The 19,574-nt window shown below is 47.1% G+C and overlaps 2 protein-coding genes across 3 annotated transcripts; one reads left to right on the forward strand and one right to left on the reverse strand.

Moving 5' to 3' along the window:
* Positions 1–5,040: 5,040 nt before the first annotated feature.
* Positions 5,041–8,353, reverse strand: CEP19 (centrosomal protein 19). 2 transcript variants are annotated; one of them, XM_066589333.1, is made up of 3 exons: positions 8,284–8,353; positions 7,062–7,229; positions 5,041–6,020 (listed from the first exon to the last, which is right to left on the reverse strand). In XM_066589333.1, the coding sequence occupies exons 2-3, from the start codon at positions 7,186–7,188 to the stop codon at positions 5,659–5,661; spliced, it is 489 nt and encodes a 162-aa protein (XP_066445430.1). In that variant the 5' UTR covers positions 7,189–7,229; positions 8,284–8,353; the 3' UTR covers positions 5,041–5,658. The 2 variants fall into 2 exon arrangements, with proteins under 2 accessions (XP_066445430.1, XP_066445438.1); XM_066589341.1 differs by lacking the exon at positions 8,284–8,353 and adding an exon at positions 8,227–8,277.
* A 345-nt stretch (positions 8,354–8,698) lies between these two features.
* On the forward strand, positions 8,699–17,765 carry POLR2I (RNA polymerase II subunit I). Its single transcript, XM_066598123.1, has 6 exons — positions 8,699–8,784; positions 12,360–12,414; positions 12,757–12,830; positions 13,870–13,944; positions 14,028–14,079; positions 17,634–17,765. Exons 1-6 carry the CDS (start codon positions 8,699–8,701, stop codon positions 17,694–17,696), a joined length of 405 nt encoding a protein of 134 aa, XP_066454220.1. The 3' UTR covers positions 17,697–17,765.
* The last annotated feature ends 1,809 nt before the right edge of the window (positions 17,766–19,574 follow it).

Genomic DNA, 19,574 nt, shown 5'->3' on the forward strand with positions numbered 1-19,574 from the left:
CCAATATAAAGACCCCCCCAACGGGACATTTACTGCACAGGATCGGGTACACAACATTGGACAGGGAACATGTGAATGTCCTTTTCCTATGTATGTGCATATATATATATTTCTTTGGATATACTCAATTAAGCCTGAGGAAGAGCCTTAAAGGGGTTGTCTTGCGAAATCAAGTGGGGTTATACACTTCTGTATGGCCATATTAATGCACTTTGTAATATACATCGTGCATTAAATATGAGCCATACAGAAGTTATTCACTTACCTGCTCCGTTGCTAGCGTCCTCGTCTCCATGGTTCCGTCTAAATTCGCTGGCGGCTTGCTTTTTTAGACGCGCTTGCGCAGTCCGGTCTTCTGCTCTGAGCACGAGCCGCTTCAGTGTGCTCGCCGCTACAGCTCTTCTGCGCATGCGCAGACGAGCTGTATCTTCTCGGGAGCGTGCTGGAGCGGCCATTCTGCTACCATCCTCTCTTAGAGGAAGGTGCAGAGCCGCCCAGCCGTGCCGAGAAGCCGCCCAGCCGCCCAGCAGAGCCGCCCAGCCTAGCCGCCCAGGTAAGTGATGGGTGACGGACTGACGGGGGTGACGCGTGACTGACTGCCGCTGTGGCCCCGGAGCCTACCGCTGTGGCCCCGGAGCCTACCGCTGGGCCCCGGGGCCTACCGCTGGGGAGCCGGGGCCTACCGCTGGGGAGCCGGGGCCTACCGCTGGGGAGCCGGGGCCTACCGCTGGGGAGCCGGGGCGTAGCGCTGGGGAGCCGGGGCTAGCGCGGGGAAGCCGGGGCTAGCGCGGGGGGAGCCGGGGCCTAGCGCCGGTTACCTGCTGCCTGGCGGTGGGTGACTGGTCGGCCGCGTTCAATCCCGGGGTCCGGTCGGCGGCTGCAGGGGCGTCTGGTTGTCAGGTAGACACAGCTGGTAGCGTCTCGGGAGCGCGCACGTCGGGCTACAGCAAGCGACGGGAAAAGAGCCGGCGGCCATCTTTAGGAAACTTTTTATAAGTTGCTGAAACGCTGGAACTGTAAGTACAAACCAGCTAGAAAAGTCATTTACAGGGGGGCTTAGTAATGTATGCTTAATTAGGGGGACTGGGCGAAAAAAAAATTTCACTGCTTCCTCGAGACAACCCCTTTAAGTGAGTTTGAAAGCTCGCTATAACATCATGTATTTTTGTTAGCCATACAAAGGTAACATATCTACCAGATTACTTGGTTTCTCTTGCTGGGAACAATCCCATTTTGCTCTACTGTCTAACACGATACCAAACTTTTTTCTTTGAACCTATGTCATGCATCGCCCCCTATTGGCTCTATACTAAGCATAACACAGTGTCAAAGTTTTGTCTAGTGTGCTCCTTTAAATGAACGTGCCCCTAATGGCTGGATTGCACAGCACTATAACATTACATGTCCATATCACACTGTTTAAGTACAACATTTCACCAAACATAAAGGAAGCTTAAAGTGAACAAAAGGGATTGATAGCCATCAAGAAAGTAAAAGGAGGGGGATCTTCGTGCCCATCACTTCCTCTTTTAGCGCAGTTCTCCAAACTCTGTATGTTTCCTCAGAGGAAATCAGTTGATGATGGATAAGAAAGAAGCAGATCTGCACGTCAGCGGCTTCCTGTTCAGCACTTCTTCTTTCTCAGGGGAAATCAAGTGTTCATGGCCACTCTTGGATTGCTCAAGAAAATTCAACAGAAGAATATGTTCAATTTAGCTGCTATTTTCTAGTAGTAGATTTTGCACAGCTAGTGAAACACATGTATCTGCTGCATTAGTCTGCTTCAGTGTAGTACTATATATAGTTTTCATATGCATGATGTCATATGGGTGATGTCATTAGTTTTTTAATATATTTTCAATTTCTCTCTATAAAAGGTCCTGTGTCATAAATTGAAACCATGGCACGGTCCTAGATCCGCAGCACGATGGATATCATAGTACCCATGGGCCCTATTGAGACACGCTGCATTTTGCTAAAATATCCATCATTATTACTACCGTCAGATGTAACAGAATCTGTAATGACATGTTGCCACCATTACTAATCTGCTGTCTTGCTATTCAGGAAACAAACATATAAGTAAAAAATAAAAAACATTTTTAATTACGGTGATACAAAATTAGAGACAAAAAAAAATATTGGGTGGGTTTCGAAGACAAAACAAAAATACATATATGTGTAGAAAGTGGCTAGCATAAAAATATGCAGTACTCACCCGTTAAATGGTTCCTAGACCAGCACAGCCACCCAAGTACCGACCACTCCAGTCCCAGAAGCTCCAGCAATGGGCACATGCCGTTCATTGTCAACATGACTGCTGCATATAATCACTGGCTTCGCTGGTGATACTGCCATTAAAATCATGTGATTGCTGCAGCCAATGAACAGCATGTGATCACTCCATGATATGGTGGCAGGGACGGGGGCAGCTGCATTGGAAGGGAGGACTGTTTAATCGGCTCGTACTGCTAAAATTTTATTTAAATAAATTTCCTTGCCCATAATTTTTTTTCTTTTTAGTTTCAGAAAACCCCCTTAAAGGGATCTGTCAGCTTTAAAATACTGTCCAAACTGCAGGCATCACATTATGGAGCAGGAGGAGCTGAGCAGATTGATATATAATTATATGGGAAAAGATTCAGAACTTGTATTTTATACATTTAAACCTTTGCTCATTCAGAGCGGAACAGTCCAATGGGCGGAGCTATCAGTTAGTGACAGTAACCTCTGTATGTACAGTTATGCACAGCTGTCAGTCACTGATAGCTCCGCCCACTGGACTGTTCAGCTCTGAATGTGCAGTGGCTTAAAGGAGATGTCTCGAGGAAGCAGTGATTTTTTTTTTTTGCCCAGTCCCCCTAATTAAACATACATTACTAATTACCCCTGTAAATTACTTTTCTAGCTGGTTCGTACTTACCGTTCCAGCGTTTCAGTAACTTATAAAAGTTTCCCCAAGATGGCCGCCGGCTCTTTCCCCGTCGCTCGCTGCAGCCCGACGTGCGCGCTCCCGAGACGCTGCCAGCTGTGTCTCCATGGCAACCGGACGCCCCGCAGCCGCCGACCAGACGCCCCGCAGCCGCCGACCAGACGCCCCGCAGCCGCCGACCAGACGCCTCGCAGCCGCCGACCAGACGCCTCGCAGCCGCCGACCAGACGCCTCGCAGCCGCCCCGCACCGCCAGGCAGCAGGTAACCGGCGCTAGCCCCCGGCTCCCCAGCGCTACGCTCCCGGCTCCCCAGCGCTAGACCCTCAGCCCAGGTGAAGGCCCCGGAGCCCAGCGCTGGGCTCCGGGGCCTTCACCTGTCAGTGAACATCACCCCCGGCCTAGCGGCAGCCCCCCCATCGCAGCGGCCGCCCCCCCCCCCCCCCGGCCTAGCGGCAGCCCCCCCATCGCAGCGGCAGCCCCCCCCGGCCTAGCGACAGCCCCCCCCCATCGCAGCGACAGCCCCCCCGGCCCATCACTTACCTGGACAGCTGGACGGCAGGACAGCTGGGCGGCTTCTCCGGCAGCTCGGCAGCTCTGCACCTTCCTCTAACAGAGGAAGGTACAGAATGGCCGCTCCAGCGCGCTCCCGAGCAGTGACAGCTCATCTGCGCATGCGCAGAAGAGCTGTAGCGGGGAGCACACTGAAGCGGCTCGTGCTGAATGGAGAAGACCGGACTGCGCAAGCGCGTCTAAAAAAGCAAGCTGCCGGCGAATTTAGACGGAACCATGGAGACGAGGACGCTAGCAACGGAGCAGGTAAGTGAATAACTTCTGTATGGCTCATATTTAATGCACGATGTATATTACAAAGTGCATTAATATGGTCATACGGAAGTGTATAACCCCACTTTGTTTCGCGAGACCACCCCTTTAAATGAATAAAACACACATTATACTGAGTCTTTCCCCATAAAACTATATAACAATCCGCTCAGCTCTTCCTGCTCTATAAATGATGCCTGCGGTTTAGACAGCGTGTTCCAGCTGACAGATCCCTTTAATACACCTATACAGACTGATGTTATACATGGCCTTCAATCAATTATACCATTCTACAGTCATGATCCATAGGAATACAATATATTGCACATATGTGATTGCACTTTCAATTTTATAGACTTTCTTTGTAATCTTCGCCGAGGAGTGCATATAGATGCATCCTCTCACCATGCAGGTAGCTGACTGCCAAATGGAGGAGCCAATAACACCTGTGCAGGACACCGATAAGACAACCACTCACACTACCTCTTGATAATGAGGGGGGGTGGATGCTTGGTGCTTGGGAGTTTACACCAAGCATCCACCCCCCTCATTATCAGGAGGCAGTGTGAGTGGGTGTTTTATCGGTGCCCTCACAGGTGTTATTGGCTCCTCCATTTGGTAGTCAGCTACCTGCATGGTGAGAGGATGCATCTATATGCACTCCTCAGTCAGTAAGTAACGGCCATTTTTCTGTGATTGTTTTTAATTCTTGATTTCCCCTTCTGTGATGCCGTCTTTGTAATCTTAAAGTAATGCAAAAATAAAATGCATAGAAACTTAAAGGGGTTGTCCCGCGGCAGCAAGTGGGTCTATACACTTCTGTATGGCCATAATAATGCACTTTGTAATGTACATTGTGCATTAATTATGAGCCATACAGAAGTTATAAAAAGTTTTATACTTACCTGCTCCGTTGCTGGCGTCCTCGTCTCCATGGAGCCGACTAATTTTCGCCCTCCGATGGCCAAATTAGCCGCGCTTGCGCAGTCCGGGTCTTCTGCAGTCTTCTATGGGGCCGCTCGTGTAGAATGCCGGCTCCGTGTAGCTCCGCCCCGTCACGTGCCGATTCCAGCCAATCAGGAGGCTGGAATCGGCAATGGACCGCACAGAAGCCCTGCGGTCCACGGAGACAGAGGATCCCGGCGGCCATCTTCAGCAGGTAAGTATGAAGACGCCGGACCGCCGGGATTCAGGTAAGCGCTGTGCGGGTTGTTTTTTTAACCCCTGCATCGGGGTTGTCTCGCGCCGAACGGGGGGGGGGGTTAAAAAAAAAAAAACGTTTCGGCGCGGGACAACCCCTTTAAATTTTGGGTGACTTGCATGTACAATTGTAAGCAGCAGACAGTATGACAAATAATAATTAACATAAAATCATTTTGCACTTGGTCTTATGCACTGAAGCGTCTGATTATAATGGAAGCCAAAACCCTCAGTGGATCCATCATACAACGAACACCGTGGATCATATTGACTTGAGTCCATATCGGGACTATCAGGTTCTGCCGAGGTGTCTTTTAGTTCTGACGAGAGAACTAGCATTTCATGCAATGCTATTTTTCCTATCAAGAACAATGGAATCTATGGCTAAGTCTTTAATGGACCCTTCAACATGGATCGTAGCCTAAATGTAATGTGGTAAATAGAATGCAGCATACTATTAATGGTCCTAGTCCTCTTCATCGTTTCTGCATACTCAGTAGTCTACTCTATGCAACGAGAGGCTGCGTTAAGGGCACACATCCGGGAAACGGGAGGGAACGTAAGAAAGAAGATTATATCTCGGAACTGATTGCCCCTTTTATTAAACATCAATTACTTTAGTTCGTGGGCTTATTGGAGCTGCCAGGATTCTTGCAAAGAATTGTTGTGCCATCCCACTTATCAGTCCATAGTGTTGTCTCCGGTCAGAAACCGTCCTCCAATTCATCATCCCAACCACAACTTTCTACGACTCCATCCTGAGGAAAATCCACCTCTACGTTGTACTCAAAGTCCGGGTCATCTTTTTTCTTTCTGTTCTTTTCAAAAAGTTCATTCATGATGCTCTTCCTCTTGGCAAGTTCCCTGTCATCCAGTTTGTTGAGATCTTCATCAGGATCGATCGTTTCTTCCCTCCGGATGGTATTGAGGCTGACGTCTAGACTCTCACCGTTTAGATGGGCCTTAAGTAACCTATAAAATCTTACCAGCTGCTCCAAGGATACACCTTCCAAGTACTGCCGATGCCGAGGATTGTTCTGGAGCTGCTCAGCTGCTCGGCTGCAATCTATGAACACAGCAAATCAGCAACTCATTAGGCCAGTGGGAGTTCTAGTATTACAAAAACACTCCTATGAAACTTTTTTCTTTTCATTCAAGAGTATTTAACATCATATAGATTTTTTTGGCAAACGCTATTTTTACCGTACATCATTCTTTATCATAAAATAAACATTTATCATCATAAAGCACCCAACCATTTTTCTTGTGTGCAGCACCGATTAATACTGCAAACTGCTATTTTTTGTTAGAAGGACGAAAAAACTTTTCACTGCCACCTATAGGTAGATTAAAAGCAGGAAGATTGTCTTCAAAGCTATAGTTAGGTAGCGAGAAAAAGAAAACTGTTTCTCTAGTGCCATCTAGTGTCTCATTGGTAAAGCAGCTTGGACTTAATGGCGCTTAAAAAAATTTTTTTTTACAGCTAAATTAATAATTTTTATACATTTATATACTCAAGAGGCTACTAAAGGCATTGTGAATATCTGTATAATATAAAATATGTAACAAAAATACATAGTGATTAGAGATGAGCGAGCGTACTCGTTAAGGCAAATTACTCGAGCGAGTATTGCCATTTTCGAGTACATGCCCGTTTGTGCCAAAAGATTCGGGAGCCGGCGGGGGGCGCAACTCACCGCTCACCCCCACCGGCCCCTGAATCTTTTGGCACGAGCGGGCATGTACTCGAAAATGGCAATACTCGCTCGAGTAATTTGCCTTAGTGAGTACGCTCGCTCATCTCTAATAGTGATGGTGGGGGCTAAAAAAAAAAGCACCCTTTGATCCTGGTTCCAGAAAAGAAGTTGGCGGATGCTAGTGAGTGATGTCCGCCTGCTCCATTTATACAGATGGTTACAGCTATCAGCAGAGTCTTAGATCATCATTCTCTCCCCATATTGCCACTGGAGGGGAACGGTAGTCCAAAAATACTTTGCTAGGACTACCGCTGGTATTATAGCAGTAACAGCCACTGATGTGATCACAGGCAAAAGGTTGTTATGGCTGAACTAGTCAGAGCTAAATAAAATGTATCTACATACATTACCTGAGAATTTGGAAAAGTTCCTGATGGGCATAATGCGTTGTCTGTGTTTCCCTTCTTCCTGCTCATACACTAAGATAATGGCGGGTGGCTCAAACCGGACTCCACATTTTTTAGCCTTGTAACTCATGATATCCAATCAAAATAAGAAAGTCATCAGCACGTTAGCACCTTGAAGATAAAGAACAAAGAGACTTAAGATGTGCACTCAGATTTCTTCACAAATGTTTGAGACAGATGGTAAAACCTCCTGATTCAAGGACATCAATGTGAATTCTTCATTTACTCTCTATGGAAAGTTGAACAACTTTATAAATAGTCTTCATTAAAAATGTCCTACTATTTTTGTGCTGCAGTGCATGTCCAATTCCAGTACATAGCTGGCTGTGCTGCTTCTGAGGCCTTAGTCAGACGGGTGTTTTTTTGCGCGATTTGCGCATGCGCATGCGTCCGGCGATTTTTTAAAACCATTGCTTTGCAATGGTATCGGACACATGAGCGTTTTTTATGCGCTCGTCCGCTAAATTATAGAACAGAAATCGCAGATCGCACCTATCTGCGATCTGCGATTCCTGTTCTCTTCTCTATATGCGCTCAATGGGGCCAGCGGCAGCAGCGCCGACCCCATTGAGAACATATAGAAGACAAATCCTTCTTCTCTGCCACAGCTGTAACAGCTGTGGCAGAGAAGAACGATGTTTGCCCATTGAATTCAATGGAGCCGGCAATACAGCAGGTTCCACTGAAAGCAATGGGCTGCCGGCGTGCGCGGGATGAATTGTCGGGAAGGGCTTAAATATATAAGTCCTTCCCTGCAATTCATCCAGAAAAGTGTTAAAATAAAAAATATATATATACTCACCTGCTCCCGGCAGCCGGAGTTCCGTGCGGCCGTCCTGCAGTGGGTGTGAAGGGGGTGTGAGTCAGACCTGCCCCCTGATTGGACTTTTGGCGCTGCGCAGGTTATATGCCCGTCTGGCTAATAAACGTGACGGTCACTCTTGGTAGCGATACAGTCAGTAGGAGAGTCACCTTCCATCAGCAGTCCGCTACCTGTGCTGCCCCACCTGTCCTGATACTACAACTCCCATCATGTCACAGACTGCAGCCCCTTGATTTACATTGTATCAGTGACACGAATATTAATAAAGCCTGCACCCAAACACACCCTTCCACTGCAGAAGCCATTTCTACATATAAGTAACTCATGTATTGTATCACTCACCTGGAGCAGCAGAGGGGCGGGCGTTACCTCGGCAACCAACTACCAAGCCCCTCCTTCCTCTATTGAAGGCTGCCCTGTCCTGCCTGTAAGTGACAGAAACCTAACGACCATAAAGAAGAACTATTTTGACTCGCTATTGGTATAAAATAAATAATGTTACAGCCGCTTCACAATTAAATATTGGGAAAATATTTCATATTTATTTCGATTAGGCACTTTAATGTGCCTCAATAAAGGGTCCTTCAGAGGACCCCCGTGGAACGCGGAAGAGATCCTAGTGGATTAAAGGACCTCTGGTGACGTCACGCCCATGTGACTAGTGAATGTCACATGACCTACTGCTATCAAACCTCCTTGCATCCACTCCATTCTAGCCTCTACTCTTCCCTGAACGCTCGTCACGTCCGGCGCCGTCATGTACGCAGTATTTCCGGAGCGAGGGATGGAGGCGGATGGGACTTACGAGCAGGGCTTCGTGGGGATCCGCTTCTGTCAGGAATGGTGAGAGCTGGAGCTCTGCCGGGAAAATGATAAACGAGGGTCAAGGGACTGGTGTGGAACTACAAGTCCCAGTGGGCAGGACATGTGGAGGGTCCTGCACAGGGTCTATCCTCGGGTGTAATAGCTTACTGTATGCAATATCACACTGGACCGTCGGGGAATAGTATGGTGGAATTGATTAGGCGCCGCTTCTCACTTTGTTGAACCGCTGATCTTTTACTCACTTTAAAAATAAATGTGAAACTATTTCTGTATATTATCCAGTCAGAGCGGAGCGGCGCCCAGCGAGATCCCACTTGGGGTTGCTGGTATCCACTCAAAAGCAGATCTCGCACAGCGGATGTAAAGCCAGGACATGGGTGTGCGGAGAGGAGGCTGTGCCGCTGCCGTCCGGCTGGGGTTCCAGTCTCTACTCTTACATATGAGGTGCATTGTGGGTAATGCTGTCTGCATACGGTTCCATATGCGGCCACAGACCGACGGTTTACACAAAACCGTATAGACTTGATTTATACCAGCGGACAGCAATCTGGGACATAAACGTTTAACCCCTTCCCGCCACAGTCCATTTCCTTAGGCTGGGTTCATACAGGGCGGATTTGCTGTGGAATTTCCCTGCGGCTGCTAAATCTGGGATTAGCCAGCCATGTGGACGAGATTTGTCAAAAACTTTGTGCACACGGGACGGCCAATCCGCCAAAGCCGACACTGCGTCGCAGATTACCTGCCTGCGGCATGTATACATTTTTTTCCCCCGTTGCGGCCGTGCTTTTTTTTTCCTCTATGGAAATGCCGGCCGCAACGGAAAAAGGCATGTGGCCAAGCCGCTCCAAAACCCGCGGGTAGGTGCCACGGTTTCCTGGCGGAAATATTGCGGTTTTTCGCTGGGGCAAAACTGCGAGATTTCCGCCAGGAATACGTCCCGTGGGAAGCAGTCACTCTCCCTGTTAAATTGCTGCATGAGGGTTTGTTTTTTGTACGATGAGTTGTATTTCTAAAAGGTACCATTTAATGTACCATGTGATGTGCTGGAAAAGAGGAATAGCAAAAAAAATTGCATTTGCACGATTTACGCAAACAAATTAGCTGTCTGTTGCCATTTTTTGATCACATAACTTTTCAGCGATTGGATTGTATATGGACTCATTTTTTGCGCTATTGCCTGTAGCTTTTATTACTACCGCTTTGGAGTAAATATGAGTTTTGCATGTCTTTTTATTTAAGTTTTTGTTAGATGTTGGGTGACTAAAAAAGTGCAATTCTGGCATTATAGAAATTTCTTTAACCGTGTTTACCGTTCGGGAATACCGTAATAGTAATTTACTTTAATACGTTGGACTGTTGACCCAATGATAACACATTTTTAAATTTGTTGATGAGAGCTGGGAATTCCTCCCCCCCCCCCCCCCCCCCCTCCTTTTTTTTTTTTCTCTCAATTCCTTTTACATTTTTAATAAAACTTTTTTTAACTGAAGTCCAACAGGTTATCATAACTTGTGATGGTTTGATTGCTTATACCAGTGGTAGCGAACCTGTGGCACACAGAGCCCTCCCTGCTGGCACGCACCACTGACGGCGGCTCACCATCTTAGTGAATACAGGCAGGGGCTGCAGCTCCCCTGCCGGCATTCGCTTAGCGGCGCTGATCCCGGCGCACACTGTGACGTCAATGTGCAGCCGGGATCTTCCTCCCCCCGTGGGGGTCGCCATTAATGCTGGTGTATGTTTACACGTGACAGAAATGCTGCAGAATATCTTCAGCGGAAAGTTCCATGGAAAATTCTGCAGCGTTTATGCATCTAAAAAGCAGTCAAAATTTGCACGCTGTCTATTCTTAAGCGGCCCTGTAAAAATCATACGTCGTGTTAAGCCCTGCCCCCTGACATGTTGGCACTTTGCAGTAAATAAGTGGGTTTTGGGTTGTAGTTTGGGCACTCAGTCTCTAAAAGGTTCGCCATCACTGGCTTATACAGTATAATGCAATACTGCAGTATTGCATTATATTGTACTATGACAGGCAGCCAATCGAGATGGCTAAATGTTCATGGCAGCCCTGGGTGCCTTTGAAGGACCCCAAGCTGCCATGACAACATAACTGCAATTCACAGACCCTTCCAATCACATTAAGGCCTTATGCACACAGCTGTGATGGGCTCCGCAAGCGGAATACCGCAGCGGAGTCCGTCACGGCACCCCCCCCAAAAAACCCCATACTCTCTTCCGGATCCGCTGCTTGAAATCCCGCATGACGCTCCGGCGCGCATGCGCAGTACAGCAGAAGTATAGCGTGATGGGCGGCTTCCATTGACTACAATGGTGCCGTCCGTGCGTATACCCGCAGCAAATAGGACAAGCGGCGGGTAATTTCATGCTGCGGAATTCCGCAGCATGTACACTGAGCTATTCGGTTCAATAGAGCCTAATAGCTGCAGTAAAACGCCCCGGATTTCCGACACATTTTACGCGTCGTTAATCCGGCCGTGGGCATTAGGCCTAAAGGTTTAATAGGCACGATTAGGTGTCAGCTAATGCATAGTGTAGCTGCAGTGTAAAAAAAAAAAGCCTAAGATATGTAACAGCCAAACCCACTGATTATCTGATGTGTATGGGGGTCTTACGACGTTGCTCCTACGGCAGATGTCAGGGGGAGATAAGGATCAGGTAGTTGAATTTGGACTGCCTGATCCTTTTGTTCTTGCTGCCTATAAGCATCTGGAGGTTGGTATTTCTGCTCTGTACATTTAAGGCGCTGAGCATGTTTGCATGTGTATGTGGGGGTCAGACCAGAGTGCTGTCGTTTGGTGACAGCTATCTGAAATGAGTGAGAAGCTTAAGAGGGAACCTGTCAGCAAGTTTGAGCCCCATAGACTACATTATGGGGCTGAAATGTAAGTGAACGAGGGGAGTGCGGGATGCTGTGTCTTATAGTCACTGGGTCCCCGCAAAATTGGCGCTTAAAGTCGGCGAAAGAGTCACGCTGTGTGCGTGTGCCAACTTCATGGGGACACCGTGCTGGAATGGGGGACCTAGTGCATATGAAACGCTGCTCCCCGTTCTGACATTTTAGACCTATAACCTATAAAGTTTATGAGGCTCATAGATGAGAGGTCAACTTTAAAGGGCATTTAAACCCTTGCAGTATTGCTGACCTTTCCTCAGGATAGGTAATCAGTTGATCGGCTGGGATCTATCCGGCAGTTAGCTGATCTCACTGAAGTAGAACTGGATATCTGCATTGGGGTCACAGCTGGAAGTGCAATGGAAGGTATGGCTCCTATTGATTTCAACGAGGGGAAAGCCTTCTATGGTATGTCCAGCTCTGACCCCAATGCAGATGGAGCTGTCAACATCTGACCCGCTGCAGTGAGTGCGGGGACTGAGATTAACTGATCGCTGTGGGGGTCCTGAACAGGAGACCCCCACAGCGATCAACTACTGATCTATCTTGAGGATAGGACATCACTATTGTAAGGGGTTAAATGCCCGGAATGCCTCTAAGTTTCTTAAAGTCACCTGAGTATTATGTTCAATTCTTCAGTAAATGTTTTCAAAATGTGTCTTTGTTTTCCCCTCAGTAACAACATGTTGTATCCTAAAGAAGACAAAGAGAACCGGATTCTGCTTTACGCGGTGAGTTCTGCCGTCCACCGGCCTCTCCTCTATATATTCTATATGTACCTCCTGGTTTTTACTGCCAAATTCACAGCACTGTAGGTAGTTGTAGCTGTGGGAGACTCCAGAATGGGGCTTAAGGGATTGTCTCCCCTCCATTGATCCCTTTAATATGGGATCTGCTGATCACTATGGATCTGGCTATTCCCACCGCCTGCAAACAGTGGATTTAGCCCCAGGAAGCCATAGCTGGCCAGACGGCACATGTAGTATTACGCTCTGTCATGAATGCCATACAAAGTAGCACAGCGTGACTCCCTGACAACATGTCCGCATCATTACATGTATGTTTATTTCCAGTGTCGAAACTGTGACTACCAGCAGGAGGCGGATAACAGCTGCATATATGTGAATAAGATCACGCATGAAGTAGAGTGAGTATACGCACATCCTCTGCTAGAGGAGACCACGTGGGAGACTTATGGCCACTAGGAAAAACGGAGGAGATTGGAAACAATAAGAAACATTTCCCAGTCCTCCGCTGCGGCTTTCAGCTACTTCTCGCTACTTCCTTCAAGGTGTTTTTGACACAAAAATGCCTCATATCTGCAGGGATATTACATGTTCCCCAGCGTGATATTGGGCCGAGTTTCTCAGCCAGATATTGCACTCGCCCATGTGAGCCTTTTGCTGTGTGTGAACATACCTTCATACACAGCCCAGCTCTGACCACAACCTCTGGGATCAGAGAACTCCGATAAGGGGTAAACGTGCCCCTGGCTGCTTTGGAAAGTACTCCAGAGCATTGTATATGCCATCAAGGGATCGCAGGTGCTAGTCCGTTTAATGGGTCTTAAACACATGTAAAATGTCATTATTCTGCCCCGTGCATATAAACTGCGTTTACTTTACAAAGGCATTAAATATCAAATAAGCTATACATATCTGAAATGGTAGAATTAAGGTAAGGCATCAACAGCGTAAAAAGATAATTGAAAACAACTGAGAATTGCTCTTTTAGGCTGCAGGAACGCTGCGAGACGCACAAACTCGCGAACATGAACTCCATTCTTTTGAATGGACTTATTCACATGAACGATCTTTCACCTCAGTGATGCTGCGAGGTTAAAAATCTCCGCATGTGCTATTTTTATTTTTTTTCACGCTCTTTTGGAATGCCTTGCCTGGCATCCCACGTGGCTCTTGCATGCCGTGCGTTATGATGTTTCCTATTGAAATTAATGGGAAATGCTTGTGTTCCTCTGATGCCACTGAGGATCGCGACTTCACAAAAGTGATTTGAGGCGGTTTTGAATAAACTCCTTACATTTGCGTGTGAAACGCACGTTGGCAAGCACAATATCGAGCAGAGTTTTTCGGCCCGTGTGAATGTAGCCCTATGGTTAGCAGTATGGCCCCTGGTCTGGTTGTGGTGACTACTTTTCACTACCTGTCTTATGTTCTTGTTCCCAGTGAGCTGACTCAGATCATTGCAGACGTGTCTCAAGACCCCACACTGCCCCGTACAGAAGACCATCCCTGCGCCAAGTAAGTGATACCATCCCAGTGGGCAGATCTCCCCGCAGTCTCCCACATTCCGTCCACTATATCTTCTGTCCTTTCTCTTACAGGTGCGGACACAAAGAAGCCGTGTTCTTCCAGTCTCACAGTGCGCGAGCTGAGGTACTCATCCGGTTTATTTTCATTCTCATTAAAGGGATTGTCCCTCAAAAGTGTCAGATCCAGCCCATAACTATAATTTTTTTGGATTTACACTTACTAAAGAATAGTTTCTATTCCCAGATATTCGGGGGTTAAGGGCCCTTTTACACAGGATGATTGTCGTCCACTGTAAAGGCTGCAGCGACTGAACAACAAATGACAATTCGTACGCATCATATCGTTGGTCGTACAGTTTGTGCCGGCATAACTGTTAAACAACAATCAGCCTTTGTAGACAGGCAGTCATTCATCTATGAACGACTGCCTGTTCACTGTGAATGAAGGCGGGTGGCCAGAAGATCTCGTCCGGCTTCACCTCCGTTCAGTGAGTGATCATCGCTTGGACAAAGGCACGACATTGTGCCGTGTAAAAGGACCCTTAAAATAGCGCCACCCACTGTCTTCTTTTCTCTCCCTTTTGGTATGTGGAGTGATCCTTGGTCGTGGTGAGTAGAATGAATTTGAGCAATAATTGTCCTGTGTAAATGCCCAAAACATCGTTCACTATTGGTTACAGCGTTGTATTGTGGGCTTGTCGTGTCTGAATTCTTCCCCGCATAGAAAAGCTCACTTTTAGGACCCAAAAATATAAATTCATAAAAATTAACTTTTAATAAATATTGCTTAAAAACCTTATGGACACACAAACAACAACAACAAAAAAAAATAAAAAATCCACTATCGGGTAGGGAATGTGAAATTGTATCATACAGTAACACTTCAAGATCAGTATCGATCTTGGACGTTTTCTTTATTATGTCTTTTACGTCCAAAAGATAGCTCTTTTTTGGGGGGGGTTTCTTGGTTTTAATGTTCCAAAAAACCTATGCATTTTTTCCGAACCTGAACATGATGTCGTAATCAGCCGGAATCTACATGCAACTCATATAGTCCAATGTATAATAGACATGAGATGTTTTTATGTACAGAAGGTGAAGCGCTGAGTGAGAAGCGTGTGGTCCAGAGGGGCCGTCAGCGCTCGGGCAGTCATTTAGATGATGGTCGCCCTGTCTAAATGGGACATTACTGTAAAGAAGAGAGACAAATCATGAAACTGGATAGAAACAGCAGGGGGCGCTATAACAACATTAGTCGTCGGACATCTGAGGACAGAAACCTTTGTAGTATTTATAATAATAATAATAATAGTCTTTATTTGTATAGCGCCAACTTATTCCGCAGCGCTGTCAGGCATGGATAAATGCAAAACGCAACAATTGCAACAAATACAATGTGAGATACATTGGGTTAGACACAAATGGGTTGAGGGTGGTACAGGAGGTGCAGGGGGTGGGGAACACAGGCAATAGGAAATTTTATGTACAGATCATTTATCAGAAGGCAAACAGGGTGGGGCACCATAGGGAGGGGCGAGGAACTAGGTCAGGGGATTTGGTATGCTTCCCTGAAGAGGTGCGTTTTTAAGGCACGTCTGAAATTTCGTGCATCAGGAATTGTCCGGATGCCTTGGGGTAGAGCATTCCAGAGGATGGGTGCTGCTCTGATAAAGTTCTGCAGTGGATGGGCAGCCAATGCAGCGACTGGCATAATGCAGAGGTGTCTGAATAACGACTGGATAGAAAAATGAGTCTAGCTGCTGCATTTAGTATGGATTGGAGCGGAGCGAGTCTAGTGCGGGGGAGGCCAATGAGTAGCGAGTTGCAGTAGTCAAGCCGGGAGTGGATGAGGGCAACCACGAGCGTCTTTAGCGTGTCTGTGGTTAGGAACGGACGTATTTTAGCAATATTTCTGAGGTGCATGTGGCATGTTTGGGCCAGAGATTGGATATGGGGGGCAAAGGAGAGGTCAGAGTCCAGTGTAACCCCAAGGCATCGGGCATGCCGTCTGGGGGTTATGATGGTGCCAGACACTGGAATGCAGATGTTTAGGGGAGGTCGGTTAGAAGGTGGAAAGTCAAGGAGGTCAGTTTTAGAGAGGTTTAGTTTGAGAAAAAGGGAGGACATAGTGTTAGAGACAGCGGACAGACAGTCGGTGATATTTTGGAGGAATGGTCCAGAGATCTCACGAGAGGAGGTGTATAGTTGGGTGTCATCAGCGTAGAGATGGTATTGGAGGCCAAATTTGTGGACGGTTTGTCCAATTGGGGCAGTATAGATAGAGAAGAGGAGGGGACCAAGGACCGAGCCCTGGGGTACCCCGACAGCGAGAGGTAGTGGAGCAGAGATAGAACCAGCAAAGGAAACACTGAAAGAGCGGTCAGAGAGGTAGGAAGAGAACCAGGAGAGAGCAGTATCCTTTAGACCAATAGAGTGGAGCATAGTGAGAAGGAGGTTATGGTCGACGGTGTCAAATGCAGCAGACAGGTCAAGGAGGATTAGTAGAGAGTAATCACCTCTCGACTTTGCAGTCATCAGGTCATTTGTTACTTTTGTAAGGGCAGTTTCGGTCGAGTGTAGAGAGCGGAAACCAGACTGGAGGGGGTCGAGGAGCGAGTTGTCAGAGAGAAAGCGAGTAAGCCGAGAGTAGACCAGGCGTTCCAGTAATTTGGAGATGAAGGGGAGGTTTGAGACGGGTCGGTAGTTGGCAGCATTAGTCGGGTCCAGGGTTGGTTTTTAAGCAGAGGGGATATAATGGAGTGTTTGAATGAGGAGGGGAAAGTGCCAGAGGTTAGGGAGAGGTTGCAGATTGTAATGAGGTGAGGAATGAGAGCTGGGGAAAGGGACCGGAGGAGGTGAGAGGGGAGAGGGTCGCTAGCGCAGGTGGTGGCCGGTCTGGATTTAACAGAGCAATATTTTTCATGAGACAACCGCTTTAAGCTGCAATCCAGAGTTCGTGGTGTGCGGACATCACTGGGGTATCCCAAGCTGTTGTGTGAGCCGCGCGAGAGGAGCTGGTCATACTTGGACCTACTACAGATCCTAGTGGAAGAAGGGGAGCCATGTAATGCTTCAGGAGAGAAGCCCCTGATGTTTAAATAGCCCCACTGTATGTCAGAGTCACTTACACCATAGAGCTACAGCGCCAGGTAGAGGACATTTGCGTCTTTAATATGGTTACTGTTCCTTATGTTAAACAGCATGTAAGCAAAGACTGATCAAGGCTATATCTCAACACAAAATTGTCATCCATCTACCAGTGCCCCCAGGGGGCTATGTGTGCCATACCATCATAATGTAATCCATCCATGTACAAACCCCTTCCCTAGGGACCTATGTGCCATACCATTGTGTAACCCATCCATGTACCAACCCCTTCCCTAGGGACCTATGTGCCATACCATTGTGTAACCCATCCAAGTACCAACCCCTTCCCCCAGGGGCCTATGTGCCATACTATTGTGTAACCCACCCATGTGTCAGCCTCCCCTCCCAGGGGCCTATGTGCCATACCATCATGTAGCACATCCATGCCTTTCTATTCAAGTACACTATTGTTTCAATTCAGGACCCCAGTACTGAGATCTAGCGTTGGGCCAGACTTTGAATCTCCCTGTATAAGGCAGATACGGTTGTATGGCGAAGCCTTTAAAATTAACTATTTTGTTCTCCTTCTAGGACGCCATGAGGCTGTATTATGTTTGCACTGCCCCCCACTGCGGCCATCGCTGGACAGAGTGATTTACTGACAGTTTTATAGTTCTGCTTCTTTTGTAGGTTTTTATTTTTAAATAAATTAATGTTTTGCTATTTTTTGGCTTTTTTTCTGTGTTGGGTCCTGATTTACTGTTAGGAGTTTACTGGATGTAATTCTCAAACTAGTAATTCATGGTCTTCAAGGTTGTATGCTCTGTCATCTGGTGGGGACAGGATTTGGGAGGTAATATGGAGTAGAACTTGGATCTCTCCTCCAAGGACCCCTGATCCTCTTCTAATGTGTTTGGGTGCATGTCAAGGACATGCAAGGTCTGAGTAACTGCAGTGGGCAATGTAAAGCCGTAGTCCTTGCAGCGGTGCTGACGGTAGGCATAATTCTGTAATACACCGTGGATCTGTCGTAGATGAGACTCCAGTGAGCTGCGCTGCGTGAAGGACTTGGCTATCAACGTCCACAAGATCCTGTGACCACCGTTAATATTGGGTGTAGCTTTGTGAATAATGAACAGGGCCTATTCCTGCGGTTTTGTTTTTTTGTTTGTTTTTTTATCAAAGAGAAATTAAGAAAAAAAAGTTCTTAAAAAGACTTCATAACTCATTTTAGCTGAAAGAGTCATTGTGCACTTTTTAATCCGCTGGTCATCCTGGCATGGACCTTGAGTATGGAAGGTGGTATAGAAGATCATGCATCACAACGATTAGGCTGCCAGGAGTTGTAGTTCCTCAGCAGCATTTTGTTCCCTGAAATACTATGGGTTATCTGTTATTTTTGAGACCTCCACCTGGTTGGAGGAATCCGGAAGAGCCAGTCAAACAGAGCTGAAGCTGCTGGGGTGAGATTCTCTGGATGGGATAAGATTCTCTGGATGGGAGATACTAGGATCTATATGGTCCTTTTATTGGCTTCTAATACTTTGAATCTCCCAGAAGTTTGCATGTGAAGCTGAGACAATGCCTCTTCCATCAGACGGACACACAAGGGAGGGGAGGGGGTTACGAGACGGGACAGTTCACTTTCAAAAGGAGTTTTCTATTCTGTAGTAATTCACTATATTGACTATACAGGTGTGCTATTACCTGTTCTTCAAAATGACAGATCCAGCTGAGTGTGGATTTATAGCCGCATTTAAATGTCCCAGTTGGTGGTCATCTCCCTGATGCATGGCCTGTTTGCCTAAGCCAACTGCTTGTTCAAGTCTCCTAAAATGCTTTTTTCACGTTGGTGCACTGAGTGAAATGAAATAGTTTTTTAATGTCCACAGTATAGGGATCGGTGGGGATCTCACCGCTGTGGATGGGGGAGAACATGTTGTTCTGGTTAAAACCCCTCAACGCTTATATCAATGCAAAAAATGAACAGTTTATGCCAAAAAAATAGCTTGGTGCTTAAGGCCTCATGTCTACGGCAGGGGTGGATTCTGTGCAGAGAATCCGGCACTGCCTGTGGCCAGTAAGCCCTGCTTTCCCTGGCAGCGGCGTCTGCATGGATCCCTCAGCTTCCGGGTTCGCTGTACTCCGCATGGTCCTAGCCCTCGGACACGCGCAGTAGTTTTTTTTAAATCTGCTTTCCCGCAGATCTGCAGCACATCCAGTGTCGGCTGTGGATTGGACAACTCCCATTGACTTCTATAGGAGCCATCGGTGGGGAAACCGCACAAAAATGTAGCATGCTATTTGTCTATCCGGACCAAAAGATTTTAATCCATTTGTGGACGCCCAAGTATCTCTATGGGCGGCTTCATTTGCGGATCTCCCATTACGGTGCCCCAAACCAAATTTGCCCATGGGCATTGGGACGAACAGCGACAACACGAGTGGTATTAAGGGGTTAAAACATCTCAACTGAAGAATAAAAAACACTTCTCATAGCTCTTGATAAAGAAACCTGAATGGCAACTTGGA

This window comes from Eleutherodactylus coqui, chromosome 1 (genome assembly GCF_035609145.1).
Source record: "Eleutherodactylus coqui strain aEleCoq1 chromosome 1, aEleCoq1.hap1, whole genome shotgun sequence".
Classification (NCBI taxonomy): domain Eukaryota; kingdom Metazoa; phylum Chordata; class Amphibia; order Anura; family Eleutherodactylidae; genus Eleutherodactylus; species Eleutherodactylus coqui.

Coding starts and splice junctions, on each gene's coding strand:
- CEP19 (XM_066589333.1), bottom strand. CDS start 7,188: ATGAGTTACAAGGCTAAAAAATGTGGAGTCCGGTTTGAGCCACCCGCC. Junction 6,021..7,061: donor GAACTTTTCCAAATTCTCAG/GTAATGTATGTA, acceptor CTGTGTTCATAG/ATTGCAGCCGAGCAGCTGAG.
- POLR2I (XM_066598123.1), top strand. CDS start 8,699: ATGTACGCAGTATTTCCGGAGCGAGGGATGGAGGCGGATGGGACTTAC. Junction 12,831..13,869: donor AAGATCACGCATGAAGTAGA/GTGAGTATACGC, acceptor TCTTGTTCCCAG/TGAGCTGACTCAGATCATTG. Junction 13,945..14,027: donor GAAGACCATCCCTGCGCCAA/GTAAGTGATACC, acceptor TTTCTCTTACAG/GTGCGGACACAAAGAAGCCG.